The sequence below is a fragment of the Psammomys obesus genome, unplaced genomic scaffold, assembly GCF_907164565.1.
Source record: "Psammomys obesus unplaced genomic scaffold, mPsaObe1.curated_primary_1811, whole genome shotgun sequence".
NCBI classification, from domain to species: Eukaryota; Metazoa; Chordata; class Mammalia; order Rodentia; family Muridae; genus Psammomys; species Psammomys obesus.
Window position 1 is genome coordinate 26,074,190 of NW_026596073.1, and position 24,581 is coordinate 26,098,770.

At 43.0% G+C, this 24,581-nt stretch overlaps 3 protein-coding genes across 8 annotated transcripts in view; 2 read left to right on the plus strand and 1 right to left on the minus strand.

Annotated features, from left to right (window-relative positions):
* Kcnmb3 (potassium calcium-activated channel subfamily M regulatory beta subunit 3) overlaps positions 1-4,343 on the minus strand; it is a 38,493-nt gene extending 34,150 nt beyond the window's left edge. Inside the window, exon 1 of the mRNA XM_055626114.1 lies at positions 3,621-4,343. Coding sequence (XP_055482089.1) covers positions 3,621-4,140 — 520 coding nt within the window. The 5' untranslated portion in view covers positions 4,141-4,343. The remainder of the gene's footprint in view (positions 1-3,620) is intronic.
* On the plus strand, positions 3,621-15,307 carry Znf639 (zinc finger protein 639). 5 transcript variants are annotated; one of them, XM_055626109.1, is made up of 7 exons: positions 3,621-3,664; positions 6,128-6,334; positions 8,439-8,509; positions 9,340-9,408; positions 11,310-11,420; positions 13,122-13,256; positions 13,893-15,307. In XM_055626109.1, the coding sequence occupies exons 4-7, from the start codon at positions 9,351-9,353 to the stop codon at positions 15,044-15,046; spliced, it is 1,458 nt and encodes a 485-aa protein (XP_055482084.1). In that variant the 5' UTR covers positions 3,621-3,664; positions 6,128-6,334; positions 8,439-8,509; positions 9,340-9,350; the 3' UTR covers positions 15,047-15,307. The 5 variants fall into 5 exon arrangements, with proteins under 5 accessions (XP_055482084.1, XP_055482088.1, XP_055482085.1 ...); XM_055626113.1 differs by having other exon boundaries at positions 8,492-8,509; XM_055626110.1 differs by lacking the exon at positions 3,621-3,664 and adding an exon at positions 3,718-3,793.
* Positions 15,308-22,686: 7,379 nt separating this feature from the next.
* Positions 22,687-24,581, plus strand: part of Mfn1 (mitofusin 1) — a 42,173-nt gene continuing 40,278 nt past the window's right edge. The window contains exon 1 of one of the 2 annotated variants that reach the window (XM_055625872.1): positions 22,687-22,753. The gene's annotated coding sequence lies outside the window, so the exon portion shown is untranslated. Of the gene's footprint in view, positions 22,754-22,812; positions 22,895-24,581 lie in introns of those variants that run through there. The other variant, XM_055625874.1, reaches the window with a different exon arrangement.

Sequence of the window (24,581 nt, forward strand, 5' to 3'; positions counted from 1 at the left end):
CCACCCCCCTTCCTTTGCTCTTTATTTAAATTTACCTTTCTTTCACAAGTTTTAAATGTCTTTTCCCGGATGTGGCTGTGGTGGCTCACAGCCCTTGCATCGGTGAAGCAGAGGTAGGGGGATCAGGAGTTTGAAGCTAGCCTGGGCTATATAGTGAGTCTCAGGACAGCCTGGGAGAAAATAAGAATGGGGGATGGGGGGAGTAAAAGAGAATCATGGGAAAGATGCATGGAGTCCTGCCCTGCCTCCACAAGCAGAAGTTCCAAAAATTGCAAGGAGCAGCTATTCCATAGTGATTAGTCCCTGGTGAGGGAAAGCTCTCTGCTCAGTTTGGCTAGTCAATGTGCACAGCAGGTGTTGATTCCACCATGAGAATAAGACCACTAGCACAATTTTTAAGCCAATATTGAGGCAATATTGGCCAGAACAATGGACACTGGCCAGGTCCATACCCAGGATTCCCAGGCTATGGTGCTGAATTACATTAGAAGCTTACACAGGCAAAACCTCACAAGGCTGCATACTTCCCGAAACCTTGACCCAATCAGGCACAAGCATATGTCTTGCAGAGCGCAGGGAGAAAGCACCCTAAATCTGCCTCTCTTTACCCCAAATCTTCCTCTTCAGTTTCTTGAGAGTCTCGCCCTGAACCCCAGCGGTGCAATTGGGGCAATTGAGCTTCTTTACAGAAGTAAAAATGTGTGGCTTGTTATATGAACAACAGCCCCCGCTATCCAGGAAGCTACCTGTCCTTGGGGAAGTGGGGCTTCCAGGTTAGAGGCATTTTTGTTTTATAGATCTCTTAATCACAGTAGTTGAAACTTAAAACATAACGTCAGCCTTCACAGTAAGATAGGTCTTTCCGTTCCCGGGCTTGCCATTCAGTATGTGGGACACTTGGTGCTGAGTCTTCAAACCTCAGATATGGAAATACTTCAGACAGTTACGGCTCAGGAAAAACTGAAAGGATTTCCCCTATGGCCTCCCAAGCCTGTCATAAAAAACACTAAAAAAATATTTTTGTATTGACCCTTCCCCCACCCCCCAACCCCCACCACAGTGGCTACCAAGGTTTCCTTGAAAAGGCTAAGCAGGAGGCCTTAAATGCTCACTAATAAGTCCAAATGTGTGTTTTTGGAGTATCGGTGGGGACCAGGGCCTTGTAGCCCAGGCTGAACTCCGGCTTGCTATGTATCTGAGCCTGGCCTTGAACTTGTGGTCTTCTGGCTTTACCTCCCAAGTGCAGGTATTATAGTCATTTGCCCCTATGCCTGGCTTGGCAAGGTCTTTGAAAAGGTGCAAACAACTTAAACATCACTATTTAACTTGCAGTAATTGTAAGGTGCCACTAACATTTTAATGGCGTAACGAATATTCACATTATATTAACTGGAAAAAAAATCCTGCCACATAATAATGCTAATCTGGATTTTTGAGAAAAATATGTGCGCATGCAGGTATAAAAGTCATGGAAAGACATAGATCAAAGGGGTTATTCATGGATGCGGGATTTGGTAATTTTCTTTTATTCTTTATACTTTTCTATACTGCATCTGCATAACATACACTTCTGTAATCAGGAAAAATTAAGCTACTGTACATCTGTAGCAAAAAGTTGGGAGGATGGTGGTTAAATATTCCTGTAAAAATGTTATCCTAGGCCTTTCAGGCTTTTACCCAATTACCCCTCTTGACTTCTCTTGAGAAGGAGAAAAAGGGATCCCTGAAGGAAAGAAAAAAAGGGGGGGCAAGAAAGACTACTGCTAATCGTTTGTGAGAATGATGCATGGCATCGAAATACTGTGATGCTCTCCTACGTGGCTTACCCAGCAAGTTTTTTTGTTTGTTTGTTTGTTTGTTTGTTTTTTTGTTTTTTTTTAAGTGATGCAGGCAAGAGGACGTGTGTTTACTTTTTATTCCAAAAAGCTTTGGAATAAAACTGCTTCGTGGAATTAAGACAAACGCAAGAGCAAGCGTGAGAAACCCTGTATCTGACAGCGATCGCATGGCGTCCCCTTGTGGCCACCACTGGATTCACCCTGGGAAACGAGTAGCCGCAGGTAGCATCTTTATAAACTCAACAGTCTGCTACCGATCACTCACCGTTCCCCTATTCTGCGCCAGGTGCTAAGTATACTAGGAGTAGAGCGTGTCTTCAAAGCCTTTCTTACTCTATTCGGGTCACAGTGGCGTTCGTAAGCATTCATTTGTCTAATCCAAGAACTCCTACAGGTCACCAAACCGAACCTCACAAACAAGCTGTGTCTCCAATAAGGCTCTGAAGGCATGGCTAGGGGGTCGATGACGACCCGCTGAATACCAAGTGATTGTCAGCAAGAATACAGCCGGTGGGTGGGTGACGCACGAACCGCAGCTGGCACTTTGTGGGTGACCACGGGAATAAGGTACCTGACTCGATTTGGCCATTGACTTACAACCAGGTGCTTAAATTACAAAACCGAGTAATACCCACAAGCCTCTTTCTAACTGTACTGACATCTTTAACTCGCACCCAGATTAGGGGCTGGGGACGTAGCTCAGTGGTGGAGGTTTGGGATTACATTATTTTTAATTGTTTTAAAATGTTTTATTTTTATTTTTATGAGTGTTTTGCCTGGATGTGCCTGTGCCCATGGAGGCCAAAATAAGAAGTCAGGTGACCCAGAACTGGATATATAGACGGATGTGAGCCTCACGGTAGGTGCTGGGAATTGAACTTGGGTCCCCTAGGAGAGGTGCCATTTGTCTTAACAACTGAGCAATCTTTCCAGCCCCTGAAGTTCATTCTTAGCCCTGAGGGAGGGGCGAGACACAGCCACACTCTAGACTGTAACTTGTAATGCTGAGGGCTCCAACCTCACTCCTCATTTTTTAAAGCATCAACCACCATTGAACTTTACTGCCAGCCGAGGAATAATTTGAAAATTATGTTCACAATTACTTATGTTCATTTAGTTTAATCCTTTGCTGATTGACTGTCAAGGTCTGAAGAGTATTTACATGACAGAATCCAATCTTTTGTGATAGCCTCAGTCACTCCACCAGGAATCCTTTTTCGGGATTTATTTAATTTGTGTTCAGGTGGGGGGATGGGGAGGTGTGTGCCTGCGGAGGCCTCAGATCCCAGGCAGTTGGAGTTACAGTACAGGCGGTTGTGAGCTGCCATGTGGGTGCCTTTTCTGAAAGAGAAGCGATTCTCCCTTAGCCGGGAAGCCATCTCTTCGGCCCCACCTTCTCTAACCCCACCTCCAATCTCCCCAGACTTCTGGAACCCTGGGTGTGGCCTGCCGTCCCATCTCGAGTCACACGGCGCTTGGCCCAGACTTGGACCTATCTAGCTCGGATGTTCTTGGTTGGGGCTTGAGGACAACTACCATGCGGTCTGCGACATCAGGCTGCGGGGACACTTTAAGGGGAAACACTAACGGTCTTGAACGCCCAGCCGATCGACCGGTGCGGGCCTCCGGGGAACCCCAGGCGTAAGGAAAGCCCAGCGTCACAGACCGGAGGCCTGGCCTTGTCCAGACGCCAGGCCCCGCCCTCCGCACGAAGCCACGCCCCTCTCTTCGTCAGGCCCTTCCTCCGGGTTTTCCTTTTCCCTCCCCCGCCCCCTTCCTCACCCGAGTCCTCGCGGCCGGCGGCGGCGCATGCGCGGGGCGACCGGGTGAGTGCGGCCGGGCCTGGCGGGCAGGGAAGGGCAGGGCAAGGCGAGGGAGGGCGCGGGCGGCGGCCCGGCAGCCCCCTCCGTACCAGCATCCGGGCGGGCCTCGGCGGATTCGCGCTGCTGCCTGAGGTGAGGGCCGGCCTCCCGGGGCCTGCGCGCCAAGCGAGGGCCGCCGGGCCAGCGGGGCCTGCCCGGCCCGGTGCGTGTCGGCCGCCGCGGCTCGGGCGGACTCCGCCCCGGGGAGGCCTGTGCCCGCCTGCAGGAGGCCTGTGCCCGCCTGCAGGAGGCCGCTCCCACGGGAGACGCCGGAGCCCCACGGGGGCCGGGTCCTGCGTCCTCACGGGCTGAGGGTCTCGGGAGAGACCAAACGGGACGAGCGCTCTCCGAATCCCGCTCCCATTCCTGTTCTGTGTTGACAGGGTCTTGGGTAGCCCAGGCTGGGCACGGAGGCGTGTGCCAACCACGCCGGGCTTCATTTAGGATGTGAAAATTCTTTCTGTGCTTGAAATTATATGTGCTTATTGTGTGTATGCATGCGCACGTGTGTCCTGGCGCAAGTGTAGAGGTCAGAAGGACAACTTCGAAAAGTCTGTTCTTCCCACCATGTGGGTTCCGGGGATGGCTCTCACTTCGTCAGTCTTAGCAGTAAGTGCCTTTTGAGCCATCACACCGGCCCTGATTTTATGGAGGTGAAAAAGAAAATGTTTTAAACGTCCCTGTCTCAAAAAAAGAAAAAAAAAAAAATTAAGTGTTGGGTGCTGGAGAGAACTCTCAGTTGGAATAGGTAACTCCTTCTCCAGGACATCCTCTCTTGAACTAACACACAGGAAAAGTCTTTAAAAAATGCATCTTTGTATTGTGTAAAGACATCTGAAATTGCATGAAAGCACTGTTAAGTTTTGAAGATGCCAGGTGCCAGGATGCCCCCATGTGTGTTGATGTGCTTATTTTGTTCTTAGGAGACAGGGTCTTTCTGTGTAATCTTGCCTCAAACTCTTGAGTGCCAGGATGTCAGCTGTGAGCCACTGAGCTCTGCTGTGGATATGGAAGATGATTTGTAAAGTAATATTTCATATATTGTGCTCCCAGTTTTGTGGGGATATACATGTAGGCTGACAGCCAGACTGCCCTTTGCCTGAGAATGTTGTTGGGCATTTTTAAAATGGGAATTTTTCTTCCATGTTTTCTCAAAGAATGAAGAGTGAGCCAGGAGTGGTGGTGTATGCCTTTAACAAACAGATTAACACCAGATATAAAATCAGAATTAACATGTGGCCACATCCCATCTGTTTGTTTGTTTGTTTTTGCTTTTTTAAACACTATGTGCTTCTGACTGGCCTGGAATTCACTATGTATATTATGCTGGCCAAGAACTCAGAACCATCTTCCTGCCTCTGCCTCCTGAGGGTTGGGAATAAAGGTATGGGCCACAACACTCAGTAGTTGGTTTTTGAGACAGAGTTTCTCTGTGTGTTCTTGGCTCTCCTGGAATTTGTTAAGTAGACCAGATTGGCCTCTCTCTCCTGAGTGCTGGACCACCACCACCAACTTGTCTTTTTTTTTTTTTTTTTTTAAGTGATACATTATAAACCGGATATAGCACAATGATGTTAACATTTTTCTCCCAAGTGAATGTTTTTTAGGTGACTTAATTTCAAATACCTTAGTTTTCTACTGTGTATAACTGGGTAGGGGTAAGCTTCAGGTGATTCATGATCTTTTTGATAGGATAATTAGTGAGCACAAGTTTTGATTTACATTATTTGTAATCTCGAACTGTCAAGATGGCTCAGTGAGTAAAGGCATCTTCTGCCAAGCCTGATGATGGGAGTTCAGTCCCCAGGACTCATACCACTACTGTGCTGTGGCACTTGCATGTGTGTGTACCCAGATGTCTTTATGAAGGCACTTGTGCATACCCAAATCCCATACTGTTTGCTTGTGTGAAGGATGGATGGCAGTTCTAGGTTGTGAGTGGTCGTGTCCCATCCCCAACCCAACCTGGGCCCCCAGACAGGGTTTCTCTGTGTAGCTTTAGCTGCCCTCGAACTCAGAGATCCAACTGCCTGCACCTCCCCTGGGATTACAGGTGCGTGCCACTGTGCCCGGCTAGTTGTGAGTGGTCTTAATGAGCCTTTGATGGTTTTTAGTCCTAAGAAATTAAATTGTCTTCTTCTACCTCCCTCACTTGACAAGCCAAATCCAACTTTCAATTTAAGGTAATTTTAATACAGTGTGTGGTTTCCTTTTTTTTTTTTTTCTTTTTTTTTTTTCTTTTTTGCTCATGTTCTGAACAACCTGAGATATGCTCTTGACAGTTTCATGTTCTCCCTGATATTAGAGTATAATAATATGGGCTACAAGAAACCCTGTCTTCAAAAACCAAACAAAGGATGCTGTTTATGGTGTTGGGTTGGCATTTTGAATATGTACTTAATGATTCTATAAAAGTATGGCTGTCAGTTTTTCAGATATCACCTCTGCTCTCCAGTGGTTGGCGAAGAGCTTGGAGCAAGATGAATTTGCTGGTGGCAGTATGGAGCAATGAGTGTTCACACACACACAGTTAGTTATTTGATACCAACAGTCTGAAGACAAGTGTTCCATCCTTAGTTCTGATATATCATAATGGACTTTGATAGAATTGGTCTCTTCATTGCTTGAAATGAGGTGAGTTTGAAGGGAGTACTTTTGTGTTCCTCACGGGATTGTTGGGGAGTTCTTAATAAGCATTAAGAATGTGCTTAATAAGTGTGATCATGTGATATGCAGAAGTAGTATGTGCCCATCAGGGATGCATCCACTTGAAACGAGATTCATCTTATAATCTGCTGAGATGGTGCCTGTAACCCCGAAACTCAGGAGGCTAGGACAGGACTACGATGGGATGTAAAGAGTAACTTTTATTACCCTGATTGAATTGTTATCTTAAAGGCCTACTGCCTCCATTGCTAACCTAGGCCAAGTCCTGGAAGCTCTATCCTTCATACAATCTAACCTAGGCCTAGAATGTTTTCAGCCTTTGAGACATACTGCTGAATAAGCTCAACCTTTTTAGTTCTTTCTGAGCTCTGGCTGGTTGGTTCAACTAGCTTATTCTGGCTCAAACTCCTCTCCTAGATGACTGATTCACTCTGGTACCTTTCACTCTCTTTCTCTTTCTTCTTCCTTCTCTCTCTCTCTGCCTCTGACTGAATTGCTCTGCTTAGACTCAAAGTAACTTGTATTTTTCCAGACAAGGTTTCTCTGTTGTATCCTGGCTGTTCTGATCTCTATTTGTAGACCAGGCTGGCTCTGGCTCCCTGAGTGCTGGCGTGTGCCACGACTCCCCGCTCCAGCAATCAGTTCTAATCTTTTGGCTCCTTCTCACTCTGTCTTCACCTCTTTTTAGCTTGATCTCTCTTCAACCTCTCTCTGTAAAACTCTCTGTAAAAACTGCCTCTGAATTCCACGATCTCAAGTCCACTTGCATTGCCTCTCAACTCTCAGTAGATCTGCCTAAACAGAACTGACTAGAATTCAGACATGTGCATGCCTCTGTCTCCTGAGTGCCGGAATTAAAGGTGTATACCACCACACCTCAACCTAACCTTTTTTTTTTAACCTGAAACTTGCTCAGGTTTAAACTTAGATGAGTTTAAAAACAGGGGCTTTAAAGTTGTCAGACTTCTGGTCAAATCTAACCCTACAGCCCTACCAGCTGTGACTTGACTTTGTTATGTCTCAGTTTACTAATCAATAGCAAGGCAGATACGCTGGGCATGGTGACGCACACCTGTGATCCCAGCACTCAGGGAGGCAGAGGCAGGTCTACAAAGCAAGTCCAGGACAGCCAAGGCTACACAGAGACTCCCTGTCTCCAAAAACAGCAAAACAAAAAGGCACAACCACCAATATTGACAAGGTGTGGACATTACCTGACCTGAGTGATTGAAAATGTGCTATCTGGGGCTGGAGAGATGGCTCAATTGTTAAGAGCACTCATGCTCTTCCAGAAGACCCAGGTTCAATTCCCAGCAACCACATGGTGGCTCACAACCATCTATACTGAAATCTGAGGCCCTCTTCTGGCATGCAGGTGTACATGCAGGTAAAGCACTCATAAATGTAAAAATAAATCTTTAAAAACAAGTACTTCTGGTATATAGTTGATACTCAGTAAATCAACACTAATGTGTTAAGCACTTGGTCAGTGTTAGTTCTGTGATTCAATATTGATTTTATTTGTACTTTTTTCTTAATATGTGTGTATAGATTATGTATATGTGTGTATATGTGTAAAATATATAACATATGTACATATTATATATATGTAATATATACACACTACACACAACACACACACACACACACATATATACATATATATATAAAAGAAAAAAGTCTCCCTGTGTAACCCTGACCTGGAGTTTACTTATAGACCAGGCTGGGCTCAACCTCTTAGATCTGCCTGCATCTGCCTCCCAGATGCTGGGATTAAAGGTATATGCCACTTTGACCAGCCATTTGTGATTTTTCTAATGACTGAATAAATTAATGTATACTTATACTATAATTTTGGCATCAAGATATGGCTATAAAGTAAATTTGTTTCAAAGAAATATGAACATTTTGCATAAAATTGAATATAGATCATAGTTTAGAAAGCATAAGGAATATGCCTAAGTTCATTCTTCCTGTTGCTAATTTAAAATGTGGAACCATTTTACCCATGAACTACAGCTTGCTTAGTGGTGCTATTGCTTATATGACTTCTGGTCTCTTTTACTTTTAGGCACTTTTTGCCATCTGTGGAAACTAACCTGTAATTTATTTTCCTTGCTGCAGTATTGAGAATTATACCAAGTAAGTGGAACACAGCCAAACCAACTAGTAAATTTTCTAATGGTTCATGGGAGTTTAGTTGTTTAGTGGTTGCCACACTTCTGTTCTCAGAATGTTGATTGTGACTCATAAAATTCTTCTTTCTTGAAAATTATTTATGTTCCAAGATTCTGTACAAGATATCCCCCCTCCCCCCCGGGAGTCATTATGTTAATATAGACTCACAACTATATCTTTAAAGAAATGCAGCTTCAAGACTTTAGCTTGAAGTCTGTAGAAATGTTGAACGTGCACAGGCATAATGGCTTGTTTGTGTGTGTTTGACGGGGTCTCACTTTGTAACCATGGCTGGCCTGGAACTCTTTATGTAGACCAGGCTGGCCTAGAACTCTGCCTTTCTCAGGCCCCTGAGTGTTGAGACTAAAAGTTTGTGTTGTGAGACAGGGTCTCGGAGTCTAGGCTTGTCTGGGAGGTGTAATGCTTTCGATAGAGGTGTGGTGCAGTGTTGTTCTGACATCTATTTTCACGTTCCACACAGACCCCTTTATAAAAGGTTTTCTGTGGATGGATGTCTTGTACCACAGCATACCTTGTGTCCTTGGAGGCCACAGAACGCAGTCAGATCCCCTTTGACTCAAATTACAGAGGGTAGTAGCTGCCATGTGGGTGCTGGGGGTTGAACCCAGGTGCTATGGAAGAGCAGTCAAGTCAGTCGTCTCAGAAACTGCTGAACCATTTCTCCAACACCCCTTCCCCCCAGATTTCTTATTGCCAATAAATTCTTTAGCTCAAAAGAATTTTTATACTATCAGTTATTGTACCATGTTTCTTAAATGCTTTTCATATTTTAGAGCGAAAAGATATGAATGAATATCCTAAAAAAAGAAAAAGGAAGACTTTACACCCTTCTCGTTATTCAGGTTAGTGTATAATTGAATTATTTTCGAAAGGGTAATGGATTAATTTTCATACAGCTGTTATTCCCATCTATGTCTGCATAAATGATAAGACAGAATATCTAGACCATTTTCTGTTGTGAGAACACAGATCCTCACAACATATACTCTGCATAAATCCTCTGCATATACATTGTCTGCTAGGTGGAGTGCTACAGGGATGCTTTACATTCTACTCTGCTCAACTCTATGGGCTAGAAATATTAAAACTAGATTTCCAAGCTTACTCCTCATATAGCTTAGTTGGACTTTGCCAGAGTCACAAGCTGTGCTTAAGTTGTAGCAATAACTTCAGCATAAGATATTTTGCATTGAGGGAGAAAAACTTTATCTTACACACTATTTTGGAACTGTGAACTTTATTTTATGTGTATGTTTATCTACATGTGTATATTCATGCCTAGTACCTAGGAAGGTCAGAAGTGGATGTTGGATTCCCTGGAACTATAGTAACATGTGGTTGTACAACAATCATTTGGTTTTACAAATGATAAAACTGAACCCTGGTCCTCTGCAAGAGTAACAAGTGCTTTTAGTCACTAAGCCATCTCTCTGTCTCAGTTTCCACTGTGATTGTGTAATTTGTGGTTGAGGTTGGCTCCTGTGTTAATTGAAGAAGAGGGCTGGTCTGGATGCAGCTCAGTGGACAGAGTGCTTGCCTAGCATGCATGAAGCACTGGGTTCACTGCTAAGCCATCACTTGAGAGGTGGAGGCAGGAAAGATCCAGACTGAGGCCAGTTTGGGCTACGTGAGACCCAATCTCATAAAAAAAATAAATAAAAATAAAAAATAAAAAAAAGAGTTCAAGGCGGTGGTGGTACATGTCTTTAGTCCCAGCTCTCTGGAGGCTAGCCTGGTCTACAGAGTGAGTTCCAGGATAGTGGGGATTACACAGACAAATGAGAGAGACAGACAGACAGACCGACTGACCAGTTCAGGGCTGGAGAGATAGCACTGTGGTTAAGGGTACTGACTGTTCTTTCAGAGGATCCTGGTTCAATTCCCAGCACCCACATGGCAGCTCCCAACTGTCTGTAACTCCAAGATCTGACACCCTCATGTTGATATACATGTAGGCAAATCAATGTAAATAAAATAAGAATTAAAAAAGAGACCATTTCATACATACCCATTAGCTTGCTTCTTTGAGGAGAGTGGGCCTGGTCTATTGCTTCTGCAGCATTTGGAATGGCTGCTGTTGAGAAGCCTCTCTGCTCAGGGCTATTTCTCCTGACGGATGTCTTGGCACTATGTGGCATGCCTTCTTAGTAGTTCATGGTAGTTGATTCACTATTTGAATTATTAGCATATCATTTAGTATATATGTATATTTTGTGAGATTCAAATTATAAGGAAAATGTTTCCTTGTGTGTTTTAAAAGAAAGGTATATTTTTTATGTGTAACAGACAGTTGTGAGTCACCATCTGTGTGTGCTGTGAACTGAACTCATCTCTCACTGTTTCTTTTCTCTTAGGGCCATGCTGTATGGCCCAGCCTGGCCTCGCTGCTGATCCACCTCAGCCTCTGCAGCATTGATACTCTAGGTATGCAGTCACCGCTGGGCTTTTACTACACTCTAGCCAGTGGCTCTTTCAAAGATGCCAAATGTCAGTGTTTGGTCGAAAGTGTACAACTGATGAACATGCTATCTATTCCCTATTGAAACTCATTAAAGTTATGAAAAGATGGGTTAGGAATATAGGTCAGTGTAAAGGGTTTGCCTGACGTGTGCAAGACACTGGATTCAATCTTCAACATTGGGAGGAAAAAGTAGACAAAAGATTTGAATGTCAGGCAGGCTTGTGCATCACTAGATATCTGTACATTGTGCTGAGAATTGTCTTCATTTTGTTTTACATTCAGATTCTTCTGGAATAAGCAGAATCGCAGATGGAGTCAGTGGGATCTTTTCTGATCATTGTTACAGTGTCTGCTCTATGAGACAGCCAGACTTAAAATATTTTGACAACAAAGGTATGCTCCTAATTTCCAGGATACTCTGTAATTTGCTTTTACAGGACCTACGGATGACTGTGTGGGTGTCTGCCTACCATGTGTAAGATCTGACTCCATTCTAGTACTACAAAAAGTCACAAAGAAACAAAGCTGCCTTGGTGTATTTTTTTCTTGGGAATTATCTGAAAAGGTAGTTTGTGTGTTTTTCGCTTTTCCAGACAGGGTTTCTCTGTGTAGCCCTGGCTGTCCTAGACTCACTTTGTAGACCAGGCTGGCCTCAAACTCATAGTGGTCTGCCTGCTTCTGCCTTCCTGAGTGCTGGGATTACAGGTATGTGCCACTGTGCCTGGCTGAGTTTGTTTTCTTAAATTAATAAGTAATTTTCATTTTTAAGCAAACTCCTTTTTAGTTGGCTAAGAATTGATGCAAAGCAGCGGTGATCTAGAGTTGGAGTGTTGGTAGTCAAGTGTTAGGAATCATTTTGCTCACTTCTCTAAGTCTGTAGTGCTGACAGAAGGGAAGGATGGAGAGTGGCTGTTTGGCGGATTTCGGTCTTGCATTTTGTTGCCCCCCTTTTCTTGAGGATTGGTAAATGGTATGAAGGTGCACTGATTCTTTACTTTCTTTGCACCTATTTTTGTTCCCTTCTCCCCTTCTGTGAGTCATCAGTCTGAGGCCTTGTCTGGTGCAGTACAGATTTGCAATGCTGACACACAGAAGTGCTCACAGACCTGCATCTATACCTGTGAGAGTTCACAGAACTGTTTTGCTCTTTTAGTTGAGAGTCCTAAAAGAAGCACCCTAGCAGTGAGCACATTTTGTGTCCAGAGCTTGGTTTATATAATACCAAGTAACCAAGGTCCCTATAGACATGGCCAGTTCTAGATCTGGGGAGGAAATAGACAACATGAGTTTAGAGCATCTTGTGGTGCTGGAAAACAGGGATGTATTATAAAACAAAACAACACACACAGTATGGATGGGCTAATGGAGCACAGGGGCTAACTGAAGGTACTCTCGAGAGCCTAGGTTAGAGGTCAGTTGCAAGAGTGCTTGACCACCACACACGAGGCCCTGCCTTCCACCTCATGATAGAGACAAAAGGAAGCTCGCAGTAGCCAGAGCTGGAGTAATTTGAGAAAATATGAATCTACACTGATATAAAGGATTTTGTGAATAATTAGGGGTAGAAAAGAAAAATTGCTACACAGAAGAATTTGCATTTATTTATATCAATATTCCTTTCTTAGGAAGATGGAAGCCAACTCTCCACTTCTTAGTTTTTTTCCCCTAAGTCTAAAACTTTTTTTTAAAAAACAAGGTCTTAAAAAAAACAAAACCAAAAAAAAAAAAAAAAAAAAAAAACCCGAAGTGTATTAAACACAGAGATGTTGCAGTCTGATTTTCCTTTTTGACCCTTATTTCAGTTTCCTATGCTAACTTGGAGGGAATGAGGCTGGACTAAAGGAATAAAGATTTCAATCTCAATATCTTAAAATTCCTTAGGAAGTTCAGAATGTATTCTAGTGTAAGTGGGCCATATAAACAAAGGCAGTGGATTATTCTCAATATTCTGGCATATTCTCAATATCTTTAGGAATCTATAATAGGTAATAATGTTCTTTCCTGACTAAATCTAAGTTATTTTTTATTGCTATTGAAAGTAGTATTTTATGATGTTTAATGCTTTGATATAATTTTTCTAAATTCTTCTTACAGATGATGATTCTGATCCTGAGACATCAAATGACTTGCCCAAATTTACAGATGGAACCAAGGCCAGAAACAGGAATCAGAACTACCTGGTTCCCAGCCCCGTTCTTAGGATTCTAGACCACACTGTCTTTTCCACAGGTTAGGGAAACTCACTAACTAATAGCATTTAGCATATTTCGTTCAGATCAGGTAAAAGCAGCACAAACTCTTAACTACTTTTCACATTTTTTTTTTTTTTTGGCTTTGAGACAGGGTTTCTCTGTGTAGCCTTGGCTGTCCTGGACTCACTTTATGGACCAGGCTGGCCTTGAACTCACAGAGATAATGCCTGCCTCTACCTCCCAGGTGCTGGGATTAAAGGCATACACACGATTGTTTCTAATGAGGTGCAGTGTTTCAAAACAGTTGTTTCTTTTTCTTTTCTTTCTTTTTTAAAGATTTACTTATTTTTTTTATACAGTATTTGCCTGCATGTATGCCTACACACCAGAAGAGGGCACCAGATCTTACTATAGATGGTTAATGAGCCACTATGTGGTTGCTAGAAATTGAACTCAGGACCTTTGCAAGAACAGCCATGTTCTTAACCTCTGAGCCATCTCTTTAGTTTGAGGACGGACTGTTTCTAAAAGAGCTTTATTAGTACCATATGACAGCAGTAGGATAGCTGTTTCTAAAGGAATGTATTAAGTACATTGCTATTACAATGGGATGGTTATTTCTAGTGGAACGTATTTAGTTCAGTACTACAACAGTGGGTTTCCTTTGTTTCAGAAAAGTCTGCTGACGTTGAAATCTGTGATGAAGAGTGTGACTCACCTGAGTCAGTACATCAGAATATTCAAGAGGAGAACCCTATAGAGGTTCATACCTCAGAAGACGTCCCAATTGCTGTAGAAGTCCATGCAATTTCTGAAGATTATGATATAGAGACAGAGAACAATTCCTCTGAGAGCCTCCAAGACCAGACTGATGAAGAACCACCAGCTAAACTCTGTAAAATACTTGACAAGAGCCAAGCTTTGAATGTGACTGCCCAACAGAAGTGGCCTTTATTGAGAGCCAACAGCAGTGGCCTCTACAAGTGTGAACTTTGTGAATTCAACAGTAAGTATTTTTCTGACCTAAAACAACATGTGATCCTGAAACACAAGCGCACTGACTCGAATGTATGTCGGGTGTGTAAGGAAAGTTTCTCCACCAATATGCTGCTTATTGAGCATGCCAAACTTCATGAAGAAGACCCCTACATCTGTAAGTACTGTGATTACAAGACAGTGATCTTTGAGAACCTCAGCCAGCACATTGCAGATACCCACTTCAGCGACCACCTTTACTGGTGTGAGCAGTGTGATGTGCAGTTCTCTTCAAGCAGTGAGCTCTACCTGCACTTCCAGGAGCACAGCCGTGATGAGCAGTACCTGTGCCAGTTCTGTGAGCATGAGACCGGTGACCCTGAGGACTTGCACAGCCATGTAGTCAATGAGCATGCTCGAAGACTGATAGAGCTCAGTGACAAGTGCAGCAGTGGTGGGCATGGGCAGTGCAGCCTTCTAAGCAAGATCACCTTTGACAAATGCAAAAACTTCTTCGTGTGTCAAGTATGCGGCTTTCGGAGCAGGCTTCACACAAATGTGAACAGACATGTTGCTATCGAGCATACCAAAATATTCCCTCATGTTTGTGATGACTGTGGGAAGGGCTTTTCTAGCATGTTGGAATATTGCAAGCATCTAAATTCACATTTATCTGAAGGGATTTATTTATGCCAGTATTGTGAATATTCAACAGGACAAATTGAAGATCTAAAAATTCATCTAGATTTCAAGCATTCAGCTGACTTGCCTCATAAATGTAGTGACTGCTTGATGAGGTTTGGGAACGAAAGGGAATTAATCAGTCACCTTCCAGTCCACGAGACTACCTGACTGTTAGCTTTACATAATGTTTATGTAAAAGAATAAATCCTTTTCTAATGTTAAAGTGGGTAAGCTCAAACACAACTTATATAATTTGCCTTTGACAAGTTTTCTGACTTAGTTTTTCTGACATTACTGTATTTTTGAGTATATAATTATACTTAATGGTGGTGTTTTCAATTGCATGACAGTCCGTAGTTGTCACTTTTGGTGAGTTTCTTGCCTGTGCTCCAACTTAATGAATGGAAACAAAGGTACTGAAGAAACTGACCACAGGAACTACTGTCTTTCTTTTAAACTCAAGAGACCCTTGTATGAAATAAAACTATTGCACTACCAGAAATAGGGCACAGGGTGCACTTGTGGGCCTGGTGGTGGTTTCAGGTTTTTATTGTATGTGGGGTTTTGCCTGTATGTAAGCACAACAGGTGTGTGCAGTGCGCAAAGGAGGCTGAAGGACAGGGCATTAGACCCCCTGGAACTGGGTTGGAACAAGGTTTCGCTCTGTAGCTCAGGCTGCTTTCAAACTACCGGCAGAGCCTAGCCCCTCAGGCTCTGAGACAGCAGGTGTAAAGCACCACTTAGTGGACTCTTTTTAAGCCTCTACTTGAGTTGAAGGATGAAATGGGGGAGGGCTGGGAAGGTATGAGACAGGAAAGATGCTTATACACCTTCATAACCAATTGGCATTTAGTCCTCATCTAAGTACCTGTTACCAGAGCTCCTGGTATTTCATCCTCAGTTATATAGCAAAGTCACTGCTCCCCCTCACACTTCTGACAACTTATCAGAGGACTGAGATGATCTATTAAAGTATTACCATAGAGTTGGGAATGTGGGATGAAGGGTTTCTGGTGTGGTAATTGGTAGTCTGCATCCCAGTGGCTGCTACAACAGCTACAAAACGGGTCTCTTAAATAGCAGAAATTTAACCAGTTCTGAAACCACTGGCAGAGGTTATTTCTTCTGAGGGCCATTAGGGAAGGATTCAACCCTAGCTTTTCAGCTTGTTCGAGGCAGTTATTCCACATGGTGATCTCCTGATTTGACTATCCCAATATTGAATCACCATATTATGGCCTCCTGCTATGCTCATTTTTAACTCACTAAAGACCTGGCACAGGGTGTGATGGTACCCACTTGGAATCTAAAGAGTGGAGATGTAAAATCTCTGGGGCTGGAGGGATGACACAGTGGTTAAGAGCACTTGTTGCTCTTCAAGAGGTCCCAAGTTTGGTTTCCAGCACCCACCATAGGTGGTTTACAACCACCTGAAATTTCAGCTCTAAGGTACCCTTTTTTCTTTTAAATATTCAAATACATCACATTCTGAGGTACTGGGAGTAAGGACTTAAGAATTTGAATTAGAGAGGATATAATACATAGCCTCTAAAATAACAGTATCTCGGGAACAGAATGTATATCATTGTCTTTTAGTAACAATATAATAGTATGGCTCAATAGTAATACAATCAAAAAGAACAATTTATGCTATTCCCCAAAACCAGGAACCATGGGAACCTTTGCCTGGTGGGTATGACGTACATTCCTGTAATCTTAGCAGGTGGGAGGTGGGAGGCAGGAAGTCAGCAGCTACATGGCTGAGTGCCAGGCAGGAAGTGGGAGAGACCACCTGAGATCCTGCCTCAAAACAAAATTGGACAGGGTAGCTGGGTATGGTAGTGATCACCTGGAACCTCTTCACTCAAGAGGCTAAGGTTGAACAGTTCAAGACCAGCCTCAGTTATAAAGTATAATCGTGTCTCAACCAAACCAGAACACTATTTGAGAATGAATAACTCAATACTCTCACAAATCAGCATCTACTTCTATTTTGTATAACTGCATTCCTAGAAACTCACTTCATGTGATTACAACATTCCTGGTAGGGCTTTCCAGTTAAGTATCTCCTAACTTAGCATCTTAGCAGTTTGAATTATTCCTAGTCAAACGACAGCAAGGCGCCAACAAGCAAAGGTCACATCGGCCAGGGGTAGAACCCAGGCTTGGACTACAGCCTGAAGGTCTATTACACCACTGTACACAGTGAACCTTTGTCTTGAGATGTTTTTCAGAGCTTCACTCCTTAGCTTCTTGGTAATTCTGTTTTATTTATGCTTGTTGGGAAACATCTCGTTCAAGGAATTTTGCTTTCAGGAAGCAAACTTGAATTTTTGTTTTGTTTTTTTTCTTTTGTTTTTCAAGACAAGTTTTCGCTGTATAGCCTTGGCTGTCCTGGAATTGCTTTGTACATTAGGCTGGCCTCTAACTTACAGAGATTTGCCTGTCTCTGCCTCCCAAGTGCTGAGATTTAAGGCGCCGCTGCCACCGCCTGGCTTTTTTTTTTTTTTTTAAAGTCTATATTTTAAGAAACTGATGCTCACACCTATAATCCCAGCACTCAGGCAAGCAGAGGCAGGCAGATCTTTGTGAGTTTGAGGCCAGCCTTGTCTACAAAGCAAATCCAAGACAGCCAAGGCTACACAGAAAATGTCCCAAAAAATTAAAAATAAAAATAAACCACCAAAAAAAACGAGATTCTGGTCAGTCTAGCATGAGACCAGATCCCACTGAGTTAATAGGTCTTAAATTGCTGCTGTAGTTGACCTGTATATTTAATGATTTTTGGAAAAGCAGACCAAGGTAAAGAGAAAAATTTCAGAACTGGCAAGATGGCAAAGGCATCTGCTAAGTCTGACGACTGAGTTTAATGCTCAGGAGCCACGTAGTAGAGGGAGGGGAACAGACTATCTTCTTTCTTCTATCTGACCTCTAAACTTTAAAAGCTTGCTCGCTTGGTGCATGTGCCACAACACAGCTTGTAAGTATTTATTCTGGATTCTAAACTGCAGGTATCATGGTACAGAACTTAATAAACATAACCTTTGTATGTGTGTATGTGTGAAGCAGTGAAATTTGAGGCTACTTACAGGAATATGAGTGAGGGTTTACAGAACAGAAATGACTCAGACAGTTGCATTACCAAGAGTCCATCCCAGCATGGGTAACAACTCATGAAACTTAAGAAACCTAGAGTTCTCAATGAAACAAATGTGACTGTCTCTTTCATTCAGCCCAGTTGGTCTGAGCATCTTTCAGGAAGCTTGGCTGCTCTGGGTGTCTCTCAGTAATCCTTACTGTTTATATACAGTTGCAAAGTGAGGGGCTTGGTGCATCTGGTCAGTTTCCAGGACTTCCTAAAGCTTTTGAGTTTTCTTCCTGAGTTTCTCTGTGCAGTCCTGGACTTGCTTTGTATACCAGGCTGGCCTTGAACTCACAGAGATCTGCCTGCCTCTGCCTCCTGTGCTGGAATTACAGGTGTGCCCCATCACACCAGACTCGGGATTAATCTTAAAGGAACCGGGGTTTATTTCAGAGTATGCATTTTTTTGTAACTCTGAAAAATCCTACCAATTGAAATTGAAGCTAAAAGTAAAAACTGATGAATTTACTAGGAGCAGTGACAGCTGGGAGCTGAGCTTTCCAACTGTCATGACTGATCAACTTTAAAAAAAACCTTTCTGAACAGTTGGCTTAGGGTTGTAACTAGGAAGGAAACTGGCAATCTAACCAATAACTTGGAAGTGAGTGATGTGGACTTTGTAATGGGAAGAGCACTATAACTCAATTTGCTCTTTCTGGATATTTCCCCCATTTAAAAAAATAAAATAAAACTTTTGTTACAAGATTATAATTAAACTCCTCTAGTGTTGGTCCAGTGCTGGTTAGTGAGAAACTAAAATTGCAAAATTAGTGGAACAAAGTCTGGAGGGACCTCAGACAGCTAACCCAGGCTCATAAGGGATACAACATATGGAAATAACTAATATAGTTTTTATCTTCATGATGATTAAAAACAATTTGTAAAATTTAGCAGGCTAAATTTTTGTCTTTTACCTTAAAAAAAAAACACTTGTGTTTTTTTTAAAAAAGGAAACACTTGTGTTTTCATTTCAGGGTTTCTCTGTATAGCTTTGGCTGTCCTGGACTCATGCAAGTGGAGTGTTCTCCTTTTTCTCATATGGGTTCCAGGGACTGAATTCAGATCATATAGGCATATAGGCAGCCTGCTTCTGGGTTGCCTAGCAACCTATGATGTCATCACTGTAAAGCAGCCAGATGTGTAGCAGTTGTTTTTCATCTGCACACCAGCTATAAAAGGACCAACCTGCCACACTCTTTTGCACTCCCACTGCTTTGGTTTCTCTCCTGTATCTGGGGCACAGCCTCCTTCTCCATCTCTGTCTCTCTGCCCTTACCGTAGCCCACTCAGGCCTTAACTCCCTTCCTCTTCCCTTCCCTCAAATAAATCTTTTCATATCCAGATTTGTTTAGTCCTATTGCCAAAGTCTCTCTCTGCCTTGGCAAGATTTCAGAATCCAGGGTAGAATCTGGGACAGGATGCAGAGTTCCTTGGTTTGCTTTGTCTCTTGGGTCACTGAGCTGATGGCTCAGGCAACCATCAGCAACCAATCTTGAAAGATGATTGAAAGAAAAAGGAGGGAGCCTAGGATTCCTTCTCTAGGTCTAGGGACTGACTACACTGCTACTAAGGAGGAAAACTTTAACTGGTCCCTTTTTATTTTTTGCTGAAGCCAGGACTGTAAAAAGCAGCTCCTAGCCAAAACTACAAGGAGTTGTAAAAAGGGGCTCTTTGATCCTTTAGCTCCTGTGCAGGGGCAGGCGACTGTGGAGGCCTCCAGAGGCTAAGGTAAACTTTTTTCCTGCTTATCCTAGGCTGACAGTTAGATCTTGAATCGCTGTTAACTTGTTTGTAAATTGCTAAGAAAAAGGAAAAAGGGGAGAAAGTAAGCAAAGACCATTTACACACACATACTCAAGAGATAAAGTGGATGAAATGAACATCATCATAACTAAGCTTGTGGGAATTAGTTTTTGGTTTTTTAAGATTTATTTATTTATTTATCTATCTATCTATTTATTTATTTATTTATTATGCAGTGTTTTCACTGCATGTACACCTGCCTGAAGAGGGCACCAGATTTCATTATAGATGGTTGTGAGCCACTTGCTGGGAATTGAACACAGGACCTTTAGAACAGCCAGTGCTCTTAAGCTCTGAGCCATCTCTCCAACCCTCTCTAGCAACTTTTAAAAACTTTTTTCTTTTAAGAAAGTGATCTGTAATCCCAGCAAGTAAAGTAGAGAGGCAGAGGCAGTCAGATCGGATCTCTGTGAGTTCAAGGTACAAAGAGTCCAAAACAGCCAAGGCTACATAGAGAAAGTGCTTTGAATACCCCCTCCCCAGTGAAGCTGGGTGGTGGCTGCAGCAGCAGTGGCTGTGGTGCACTGCTAAGTTCAAGGCTAGCCTGGTCTACAGAGTGAGTTCCAAGACAGCCAAGGCTACACAGAGAAACCATGTCCCAAACAAAAAAGTGAAAACAGACCCTCTGATTCCACTGAACATTACTACCGACACCTAAACAAGTAAATGTGAGTGTCAGATGAAGGTGCACACCCTGGTTTCTAATCTCTGTTCCCTAACTAGACCACAACCACAAACAATGAATTGAATCTTGACTTTTTTTCAGACAGCCCAAGACCTTTTACACCTCTCTTAAGATCTTGAATCTCACTGTTTTTACAAATGAGCAAACAGCTGTGAAGATCTAGTAAGCCAGTGCTCAGGAATACAAGAATAAACCAAGGGGGCTGATAGATATGGCTGCTCATTGGGTAAAATGCTTGCTGTTCTATCCCGATGATCTCCATTCAATTCCCAGAACACAGAGTGAAAGGAGAGAATTTTTTATTGGTTTTGAGATAGGGTATCACTATGTAGCCCTGGCTGGCCTTGAATTGCTATTTAGACTAGATTGACCTTGAACTCACCTGCTTCTACCTTCTGAGTCCTAGGATTAAAGGTGTGTGCCACCACCACCCAGCTCTTTATAAATTTTAAATAGTAATTTTTTGTGTGTTTGTTTTAGTGTTGTGATTGTCCTAGTTTACTTTCTGTTGCTATGATAAATATGAAGACCAAAAGGCAACTTGTGGGGGAAAGGTTTTTCTGTTCTTTTGTTTTTAATTTTATACTTTAGAGTCCATCATCAAGGGAAGCCAAGGCAGGAACAATGGATAAATACTGTTTACTAATTTATTCTCCATGCCTCACTCATTGCTTGTGGTCTTATATAACCAAGAACCAGCTGCTCAGAGGGTGACACCTCCCAAAGTGGGCTGGGCCCTTCAACATTAATAGGAAGATGCCCTTAAGACATGGCTTGAGGTCATTTGATGAAGGCACAACTCACTGTTCACTCCCACTCAAAGAGTCTCCAGTCTCCTTTTTCAGTTAGCTTAGCCACTGTTATGCTCCCATAAAACAGTCCTTTAAAGATGTTGGCTTTCTGTACCACAACTGAAATACATAGCAACACTTCTACAGCAAAGTATGAAATTGCTTTTGGTCGTTTGCATGTAAGACAGATTCAGATTTTGGTCTTTATTAGAAATAAATTTTGTCTTTGTTTTTTGAGACAGGCTGGCCTCCACCTTGAGGCAATCCCCTTGTCTTCTCTTCCTAGACATTGGGATCAGTGAGCTACTATACCCAGCTCCTCCTCCCACCCCCCATAATGGTCTCACTATATTGCCCAGGGTGAGTTAGAACTCCGGGGCTTGAGACATCTTTCTGCTCAGACTCCCAGTAGTTGCTGCTATAGGCACGTGCTTCTGATGCCCATTCTGAAAAAGACTTCTGGTAGAGGGTTGGCTCAGAGGTAGAATGAGTGATGCATGAGAATTTGGGTCCAATCTACAGCACTATTTAAAGATTAAAAGTTAAAAAAGCATGATTTAGAATCTCTTTACAGACCAGTACCTACAGCAACCAAAGAGACCTTGTAAAATATAAATCAATTCCGTTTGGTAGCACTCTCCTCTAAGACCATCATTTTGTTGCTTCAGGACAGCTAGAGCTACAAAGTGAGACCCTGTCTCAATGCAAAAACAAACATCAAAATTTATTATTCTCTGAGCCAAAAGGTTTTCATCACCGAAAACCAAATTTCTGAGGGATGTGGTGGTTCACAAACACATTTATAATTCCAGCCCTTAACAGATTTCAGCAGAACTTCAAAGTTTAAGGCTCATCTGGGCTACATAGTGAGACCTGTCTTAAAAAAGTTCAGACTTCTGATTTTAGCTTTTATGATTATGTCTTTTACGTCTTCCTTTCGACATTTATTTCTCTCACCCTCGTCACTCCATCATGCTGGTCTTTTTACCACTGTCCTTCCTATGAGTCTTTGGGCAGTTTTTCTCCAGATATTCCCACTAAGAGTCCGGGAAAAACCTGAGAAATGACATCCTCACAGAGAACGCTACCACAGTTAGCTCCACCTTTCTCAGTTTTCTTCAGACACTGCATCTTTTCACGCGTAGGCTCCGCTGATCTTGAAAAACTCTGAAGGGAAAAGACGAAGGAGACTAGCTTTAAGACGGAACGGAAAAGAGCCTTACAGTTAAAAATCCCTGGCCACAGCAAACCTCGCCTTCTGCTGTCAAGAAAAATGGCGCCGGGACTATATGTAGTTCCGGTCGCGGAGCAACAGCCAATAGGAAAGCCAAAGCACCGGAAGTAGCCGGCCCACAGCCCCTCCTCTGGGTACCTCCCCTCTCTCGGCAGGATGAGACAGCCCAGGGGCTGTGGCGGAGCTGTGGTTGCTGGGTGACCGTCGGAGCCGGGACGGAGTGAGTGTCCGCTGGCGGGTGGCGACGCCAGGGGTGACCTTCAAGCTCCGGACAAGGGGAGCGCGAGCGCCCTGACGGGCCGGGGCGGCGGGCCGGGGGGTGGGAGCGACGGGCGACCAGCGTGCGGGAAGGCCTGTCCAGGTAGGAATCCACCCGGCCGGGCCGGCTCACGGCCCACGCGGCTTCCTCTCCCCACGCACCTCCTCTGCGCGCTCAGTTCAGGGTTCTGGAGGGATCCTCCCTCCAGGTGGCCACGTCGCTTCATTTCACGTACACCGGCATTAGTGTGTGATTGTCTTTGGTGTCTTTTCATAAGCAGCTTCCAGGTAGAGCGTCTTTTATTGTAAATTTAACATTCCTTGAAGTTTGGGGACTTTGGCTTGAAGCCTCCATGCCTCCTTTAAGTCTTGATCTTTAATTGTGATGAAAGCTGCTGCTCTCTCGATGCCTGTACTGCATTGTGACTTCTCTACCGCAAACTGGGAAAGTTAATAACTTAGCTATGTTTTGAGATCTTGGCTTCCTCCCTCTCACTAGCCCAGTGTCCTGATTATGTCTAATTCATATGCAGCCACAGTTTAACTACCATAGTTTCTTCATCTTCACGTAAGGAAAATGTAGTAGGAAATACAACCAAGATTTTTGTTATTAGCTTTTACCGATTTTACAGTAGTTATTTATATTCTTGTTTTTCCAGAACTGAAAAGTGAACTCACAGATCTCATATGCTAAGGCATTGCGCCACTATATTCCCAAACCCTTTTCTAAACTTTTCATTTTGAGTCTCACTAGGAGACCCAGGCAAGCCTTGAGCTCACTCTATTGCCTCTGTGGATTTGCAGGTTTTCCTGCCTTAAGTATCCTGAGTAACTGGATTACAGGAAACACTAGGAAAGGCAAATTTTACCTGTTTTAGTGAGTGATCACTCAGGAGTAGTCTTTGGTTTCTGACTAAAATAGTTTCTATAGATAAATAATATTTTTAAAGTATTTGATTTGTTTCTGACTAAAATGGTTTCTATAAATAAATAAACATTACATGAAAAGTGTTTGATCTCTTTGGTCATGTTAATTTTCGCCTTTAGGGAATTGAGGCATAAATTGTCAGGTACCACAATATGCATGGTTTTAAAACTTTGTTTTTAGGTTTGTTTGGTTTTTTTTTGTTGTTGTTGTTGTTGTTTTTCTAATGTGTGTGTTTTCCCTGTGTTTATGCTTGTATGTTTAACCACAGTTCCTCCCCAATGCCCTTGGAGTCAGAAAAGGGCATAAGATTCCCTGGAACTGGAGTTACAGGTTGTTGTTAGCTACCATGTGGTTTCCGGGAATCCCAAAGAGCAATAAGTGATTTTAACCACTGAGACATCTGCCCAGCCCCAGAAACGTGTACATTTTTATTCTTTTTGGTTGTTGTTGTTTTGTTTTGTTTTTTCAAGACAGGGTTTCTCTGTGTAACCCTGGCTGTCCTAGACTTGATCTGTAAACCAGGCTGGCCATGAACTCACAGAGATCTGCCTGATCTCTGAGTGCTGGGATTAAAGGCGTGCACCACCACTGCCCTGCTTATCATATGGTCTTAAAAGTTACATTTGATTTATATGTGGGATGTTAGAGTTTCACAGTTTGTGTTTGGAAACAGAGAACAACTTCCTGGAATTGTTCTCTACTTTCACCATTTGGTTTTGGGGGGTTGAACTCAGGTCCTCAAGTTTAGTTGTAAGTGCCTATACCTGTTGGGCAATTTTGAGTTTTTTGTTTGTTTGGTTTGGTTTTAAACAGGGTCTTACCAGTACTCTCATACGTCAGCCTCCTCACTGCTGGGATTACA